Source organism: Pipistrellus hanaki (genome assembly GCF_964339955.1).
Source record: "Pipistrellus hanaki genome assembly, contig: scaffold_53, whole genome shotgun sequence".
Taxonomy (NCBI): domain Eukaryota; kingdom Metazoa; phylum Chordata; class Mammalia; order Chiroptera; family Vespertilionidae; genus Pipistrellus; species Pipistrellus hanaki.
Window position 1 is genome coordinate 360,001 of NW_028182281.1, and position 7,554 is coordinate 367,554.

General features: G+C 71.2%; 1 protein-coding gene across 2 annotated transcripts in view; it reads right to left on the reverse strand.

Moving 5' to 3' along the window:
* The window catches only part of IGF2 (insulin like growth factor 2), a 4,557-nt gene extending 2,056 nt beyond the window's left edge, over positions 1-2,501 (reverse strand). The window contains exons 1-2 of one of the 2 annotated variants that reach the window (XM_084907288.1): positions 1,334-1,434; positions 1-128 (exon numbers count right to left, since the gene is read on the reverse strand). The exon at positions 1-128 is cut by the window's left edge and continues 33 nt beyond it. In XM_084907288.1, coding sequence (XP_084763414.1) covers positions 1-124 — 124 coding nt within the window. In that variant the 5' untranslated portion in view covers positions 125-128; positions 1,334-1,434. Of the gene's footprint in view, positions 129-1,333; positions 1,435-2,302 lie in introns of those variants that run through there. The other variant, XM_084907287.1, reaches the window with a different exon arrangement.
* Between the last annotated feature and the right edge of the window lie 5,053 nt (positions 2,502-7,554).

The window sequence follows — 7,554 nt, forward strand, 5'->3', positions numbered from 1 at the left end:
GCAGAGTGTCCACGAGCTCCCCGCCGCACAGGGTCTCGCTGGGGCGGTAAGCAGCATAGCAGCACGAGGCGAAGGCCAAGAAGGCAAGAAGCACCAGCGTCGACTTCCCCACTGGAAGCGCCATGGTTCTGGGGGGAGAGAGAGGCTGAGCGGCCGCCCGCCTGCAGGCAGGGCCCCACACTCAGCGCCTGCACGCCCACGGAGGCAGACGGGTGGCGTCCGAGCGGTTTGATTGGCAGCGAGGGCTGGTCAGTGACTTCACGGGGGAGGGGGCTCCCCATTGTCACCGCGGCAGGGGCCAGCGCTGGACGCGGGACCTGGCCTCCAGCCTATGATGTCATGAGGGCGGGGCCAGCACCAGGCGGCGGCCACTCCTGGGTCTCCCAGCACCAGCCAAGATGGCAGACGGCCCCACCCCACCCCACCGCCGGGCAGCCCCAGCATCCCAGAGGGCCCTGAGGCCGGACCCCTCAAGGCTGTCGACAGGCAGAGCTCAGGCCAAGGATCCGATGGCCAGCACGACTCTGGGGGGGCCTGTTCTCCTGACGCCCCCAGCCCCCCAACTCCAGTCTGCCCTGGGCACCCCAACAGCCGCAGCAAAGTCAAAGCCTTGGGGTCCCTTCGGGGTCCCCCTCCCCACCCGCGAGCGTGAGCAGGTGAAGCCGCCCGGAGACCAGACGGAGTTCCTCGGTCCCGTTTGGAAGGAGTGGCAGTCTTAGGACACACCCCCCTGCAAGGCTGTGTGCCCCGTTAGGACTGGGAGACTCAGCAAGACACCCCGACGGGGTGCCGAAGTTGGGAGCCCCTCAGGCGGGCGCCCCCAGCCTGTCCCTGCAGCCCCAGGCACAAGCCCACTCAAGGGCTGGGTGGGCTGCCCCGAGAGGTGCCGACCCCCGATGGGGATGGAGACGCGGGGTCCCGGGGAGTCTCGATGCAATAAACCAGGAGCCGGGATGGGAAGGAAGCTGCGTGGGCTGAGCTCCCCCAAGAGCCGCAGCTGCAGGGAAGGATCTGAACTGCCCCCCTCCATCCCCTGGTGCCGCCCCAGCCTGGACCCCAGCTGTGTCCCAGCTGCCCCCTCCCAACCCGATGGCCCAGCAGCTCCGTCCCTCCCAAGCCCGGCCCTGTGGTGGGGTCCGCGGAGCCAGGAGGGAGCATGCCCCGGGCGGTGAGGGGCAGGGGCAGGGAGGAGGGCAGTGCCCTCGCTGCAGGCAGCAGCGGGCAGAAGCCGGGCTGGGCCGGGCACCGGGGTGCAGGCGGGCAGGCAGGCAGGCAGGCAGGCAGGCTGGAGCGGAGGGCCGAAGCCGGGGTTCCGCTCAACAGCGCTGGTTACCTGCAGCTGGACAGGAGGTCCTGGGTTGGAGAAGGAGGAGGAGGTGGAGGAAGAGAAGGAAGCTGGAAGGTGGCCTCTCAGGAGAAGCTAATGTCCAGCGCACAGAGTGGCCAGTGCCTCCGCTTTTTATGTGTTGAGTCGGCTCCTCCCAGCCCCGGCTCCACCCCGGCCCCCACCCCCCTCCCCGCTGACCACTCCCCCCACCCCCCTGCCCCCGCCCCTCTCGGCGTCCAGCCAGCCAGTCCCCTGCCTCCCCTGCGCGCCCCCCGCCCCCCGCCCCCTCCCCTCCCCGCCAGCTCAGTCCCTGAGCTGAGGACCCTGTAGGGGGGGGGGCTGAGCCCCCAGCCCAAGTCCGCCCCGGGCGGGGGAGCGGGAGGGGGGCTGCTTCCCCTCCATGTATGGAAACTTCCTTCTGCCCGCAGCGCGGGGCTGGACACGCCCCCGGGGCCCCGCGCAGCCCCCTCCCCAGATTCCGACTTGGAGACGTTGGGGACGGGCGGGGGGGGGGGGCGCGGGCAGAGGAGGGGGGCAGATCCTGCAAATGTGGCGCCTGGCAGGACTCTTTTGCCAACTCAGCCCCCCTGGCTCCTCCGGCCCCGCCCCCTCCCCCCTCTCCCTCTCTCTTTGGCGCGCAGCGCGCATACCGGGGTGGGTTTTTGAGACCCGCGCGCCCCCCTCCTCGCCCAGCGCCCCGTGGGGACGGCCCTCCCCCCTCACATACGGCGCAAATCCCACACTTTGAGCAACACGCCCCCCCCGCACCCCCAAACTGACCAGGAAGCGGCCCCTGCAGCCCGCGCACACCTCTCTGGGCCCTTTCCGCGGCCCCCGCCCCCTCTCCAAGGCGCAGGGAAGAGCGCGGCGCAGGGAAGGAGCCCGCCGCCCGCACCCGCACCCGGCGCCCCGCAGACCCCGCGCCCCGCACCCCGCACCCGCACCCCGCAGACCCCCGGCCCCCCACGCGCTCACCTGAAGCCGGCACCGACACCGCCCACCTTCCTGCTGCGTGACATGCGAACCTGGCAGCGGGCGAAGGCCCTCCTGCCGGACACTCCTCTGCCAGCGCCGCTCTGGCCGAGTCGCCGGGGCCGAATGTGCGACGGGGCAGAACGGGGGGATGGCTTGTTTTGGGGGGCGGGGAGCATCCTCTGATCGTGGGGGGGACGGGCCTTCCGGGGCTGGGGCGGACAGATGTTGTACTTTGGGGGGGGAAGGGGTCGGGGATGAGGTCAGCTGTTGTTCGCAGGACAGAGGGGGGCAGAGACAGTCGGAGAGACAGAGTGAGCGGAAAGGGGGGGGGCCGAAGGGCGGGCGAGAGGGAGCGGGACAGCGAGAGGCGGGTCGGCACAGGGGGCAGGACAGCGAGAAGAAACAGAGCGGAAGACAGACGGGGCGGGCGGGGCGGGGGGGCGGGCTGGAGGCGCGGGTCGGGGGGGGGCGGGAGGGAGCGCGGGGAAGGCTGCGGGGGAAACGGGGCCGGGGCGAGAGGCAGAGAGTGGAGGGGCGCAAAGAGAAGCCGAGGTTAGGGCGCCACGTCGGGGTTCGGGGGCGGTGCGAGGGGGGGCGGAGTGGAGGCGTCCCCGGGCCGCGGGCGCCCAGCTCGGCGTGGGCCGACGGAGCCCTCCGCCGTCGCAAATCCGGGCCCGGGGGGGCGGGGTGGCCGCCTGGCCGCTCGGTTGAGGTGTGAGCGGCCGGCGGACACCCCGAGGGCTGGGGAGGGGGGGGGAGATGACAACGCCGGCGGCCTGCGGGCCGGACTGCCTGCGGGGGGGCCCGCCTCCTCGGCGGAGCGGAGCGATGAGGTAGATGGACGAGGAGGCGGCGGGGGTCCGCAGGCCCGGCGGAGCGCGCCCCGCGACGGCGGCGCCCGGGGTGGAGAGCAGCGCGGACGGCGGCGAGGCGGGGCGGCGGCCCGGTGGCGCGGGGCGGGCGGGGCGGGCGGGGCGGCCGGAAGGGGGGGCCGCCCCGGGCCTCCGCGCTCCGCCGGGGAGCAGGCGAGGTCCGGGAGCCAAGGCCCCGCTCTTATAGCCGCGCCGCCCCGCTCCGCGCGCCCGCCGGGCCCCGCTGGCCCCGCGCCCGCGCCAATGGGCGCCCGCCGCCCGCGCCCCGCCCCCGGCCCGCCCCGCCGCGCCAGCCAGGCCGGGGGCGGGGGCGCCCGGGGGCGGGGGCGGGGGCGGGGGGCGCGGGCGCCCGGGGGTGGGGGTGGGGGAGGGGCGCTGGGTGCGGGGCCGGGGCTGAGTGGGGGCGGGGAGCGGCCCGGTGTGCGAGCGATCCCAAGTCCAAAGTGCGAAGGGCCCCCCCATCCCGGGTTCCGGGGTGCCAGGTCCCCGGCGCTGGGTGCGTGGGGGGCCGCGGCGTGAGCGCGGTGCGCGGTGTCCCGGGCCCTCTTGGCGGCGGTCGGAGGTCCCCACTTCCCCAGGACAAGGGCCCACGCGGCGAGGCGCCCCGTGGGCGCGCGAGGGCGCAGGTGGCCCCTCCGTGTCCCCCAGTCCCGCTGGGAACCGAGGAGGAGAAGGAGGGGGGTCGGCGCGGGCTTCCGCCGCCAGAGCCGGGCGTCCCCGGAGCCGCGGGGCCGGGGCTCGGTCCCCGCCGGGTGCGGTCCGAACGGAGAACACCCGCCTGGGGCCGGGCCTGGACATGGGGTGGCGGGGAGAGAGCGCCGAGGCGGGAAACGTTGTCCAAGTCCCACCTGCGTGACCGCGCTCACGGGAACGCAAAGCTGCCGCTTCAGGGTCCCCAAAATGTCAGGATAATGTTTCCCCAGCCTCGGGGCCCCCCAAATGTCAGATAATGTATCCCCAGCCTCGGGACCCCCCAAAATGTCAGGATAATGTTTCCCCAGCCTCGGGGTCCCCCAACATGCCCCGATCATGGTTTCCCCGGCCTCGGGCGCTGTGAACACCCGCGGCCGCTCCGAGTCACACCACGGGCTCCCCGCAGCCCCCGCGGCCCCCGCGCCCGTGCCGCCGCCGGGAAGGGGAAGGGGCTGCCGGGGAGGCCCGGGGTCGCGTCAATCACCTCCCCGCCCGCTCGCTCGGCGCGCACTTCACCGCCGAGTCTCCGGCCCGGGCGGCGGGCGCCGTGCGGCTCTCCCCGAGTCACTTCACCGCCGAGTCCCCGGCCCGGCGGCCCCCGACCCAGCGTCCCCGGACCCCGTGCCCTGCCCGCCCCACGACCGCGGTCTTTGCAAAGAGCCAGCGAGAGCGGCGCCACTGGTTTCGGGGCGCCCGGCCCCCGCCGTGGGCTGCCGGGAGGCCAGCCCGCCGCAGGCTCCCCAACGGCCGCCGGGGGCGAGCGCCGCCAGCCCGGAGGGAACGGGCCGGGGCCGGGGCCGGGGCCGGGGCCGGGCCGGGAGGCGGCGGCGGGAGGCGGCGGAGCTCACCGCGGGGCTGGGCGCGGCGTCCCAGGCGGGCGCGGGGCCGGGAGCGGGGCCCGAGCGCAGGCTCCTCGGCTGCAGCGGCGGCCGGGCTGGAGGTGAGCGGGACCCCGGCGGCGTCCCCGAGGCCCCGGCTACGCCCAGCGCGTGGAGGACCTGGGGATCATGCCCAAATTTGGGGGGAACTGGGGGCTTTGCCCAGCGCTGCTCTCCTAGACGGGGGAGCTCTGCCCACGTCCTGCGGACGCGCTGCCAGGCCCGGCGCTGGGGGCACGGACACCGGTAAACGCGGGCCACGCAGAGCGCGCGGGGCCGGGGCGGCGGGAGCCGTGCCCAGACTGGGGGACGGGGGACCGAGCGCGCTCTGATTTGGGGGCGGAAAAAAGTGAGGTCCCCGGACTGTTGGAATCTCCCGCGGTGGGAGCTGCGCGGAGTCAGGATGCCCGAGGCTCCAGGAAAATAGGGTCCGAGTGTGGGGACCCCTGGAGACGGCTCCGTGGCTGGGGAGGTGGCCCGCACGGGGGGCGCCCCGTGGGTGCGTGGGCGGCAGGCTGGGGGCCCGCAGGATGGGCGGCGGGGAGGCAGATTCTCGGCGACTCCGGAAACATTCTCCCGTCACACTCAGGGGGACCGGGGAGCGCGGGGTCTGAAATGAAACAAGCGAACAGGACCGCGGAGCGGCGATCTCAGGGCGGCGGGGCTGGTTCCGGCGCGCCGTGGGTTTGGCGCTGGGGCTCGGTGCTGGGACTTGGGGAGCCGCCTCCATGGGTCCTCGGCGTCCTTCATTGACTCCGGGAAAGTGGGCTAAATTTGGAGGAGCCCCAGAGTAGGAGCAGGGCTCGGGGGAGTGCAGAAAAGGGAGCTTGTCTTATTTTATTTTTCACTCACTTACTGGAGGTCTGTTTGAGGCGAACAAGGGAAATACCCCTTCTTTTTCTCCCCCCCCCCCAGCACTGTCTGTGTTTGGGGATCCTTGGCAAGACACGGCTCGAATTTGGGGGTCGCTGGAAACTGCCCCGTGGCGGCTGACAGCTGAGCTCCAGGGACCCTGGTTTGTGGCGAGGGCGCTTGCATGGCTCAGGCCTCTGCCGCCTGCAGGGTGTGGGGCCTGAGTGTATTCTCCAGTCCCCAGGCATTTTCATTTTTGGGGATGCACATGGGGGAAAAATTGCCTTCACTTCGGGGAGGGGGCTCAGGAAAAGGGCTATAAAGTCAGAGGACCCATCAGTCAATGTTCAGGGAAAAGAAACAAACAAACAAAAAAAAAAACAACCACTCAGTTGTTTTGTGGAAGGAAAAACTAAAAATCTCCATTCACTTTGGAGAGCTGGAGGCAGCGCTCGGCTCAGAGCCCCCCAAAGTCCTGTTGGAATCGGGGATCCAGATAAGTGGCTCCCATCCCCAGAGAACTGGAGGCTGGCGCCAAACTTTGGGGTGAAGGGTGATGAGTCCCCAAACCCTGGGACCTGGGGAACCAGAGTCCAAAATCCTGGGAGTGAGCTGGGGGTGAAGGGAATAGAGGAAATGTGGGTTAAATTCGGGGTGCCCCCGGGGAGGTCCCAGTGCCTTTCTGTGACCCCGGCCGGCCGGGGTGGTGGACGGCATGCCGGTATCTGAGAGAACGGAGCACACCGGACCCGGGGGCCAGGAGCCACTCTGTGTGGGTCCGAGTTTCTGATCAGCATCTGAATTTTAGAAAACCCGGGTTCTTGTCTGGAGCGAGGGGTCTGGGGATTTTAAAAGACGCAAAACGTGGCCCCGCGGAGAACACGTCTAGGAGATTTGGTCGCCGGGCACTCACAGGACCCAGGGTCCCAGGCACAGCCTTGTCCTGCGCGTGGGTGGGGAGCCCCAGGGCCTGGGGGACCCCAGAGATTCTGGGGAACCTGCGTAACCCAGGGTCAGGGGCAGCGGTGACGGCTCCGTGTGCTGGCCACGGGGCGAAGGGCAGGTCTCGGGGCAGGGACCAGCAGGGCCCGGAGCTCAAAACAGCACCCCGTTTCCACAGCCCACAGGAAAGTGCTCAGGGGCTTGGGGGGACCTGTTGGGGACTCGGAAAAGGGCTGGGTGCGCTCCGGGGAGGCGGGGAGCAACCTTCTGAGGGGCCTGAGGCAATTTGCTTCCTGTGTTGGGGGATCGGGGACTCTCGGTGTAAAATTCTGGGAGCCCGGGTTGGGGCCAGTAATTTTGAGGGGGCCCCGCAGGCATTGCCCGGGCTGTGGGAAAGCCGCACGGGGTGTCCGCAGGGACAGGAAGCCGGGGAGACCGTGTCCTTAGCGCCCACCGTGGTGGGGGCATGAGAAGAAAAAAAAAGGGGCCACTTGTTTGGAGACACAGACCTACGTGCCGGACAGACCGTCCGGGAGCCGGCAGGCTGGCCGTGGCCGCCGGGCAGGGCGGGGGTCCGGGTGGGGGGCCTGCGGGGCCCCGAGGGCAGGAGACTCGGTGAAGACAGCGAGTTTGCAGCGCCCCGGCCACGCGTGTGAATGTGGGGGCGCCGAGGAGGACTTCCCGAGTTTGCAGGTCTCTGGGAATTCATGTCTAAGAAAACGCCCAGGACCTGGGAAAAGGCTGAATGTGTGTGTGGGAAACCTTGGGAGCAGGACTGCACCCCGAAGGGGCCCAGGACAAAAAGAAAGCCTTGTCCGTTTTTGTTTGTTTTTTTTTTGGGGGGGGAGCGCGTGGCTGAATAAGTGGGGACCCCAGAGCGGGGTCTGCAGGAGGCAGGCCGGGCGCCGGGGCCGCGGAGCAGGAGCGCCTTCCGGGGGACGCGGGGAGCGGGGCACGGAGCGCGGCGGGGCAGGTCCCCCTTCCCTTCGCCTTCCCGCTCCCCCCGGAGAGGCCG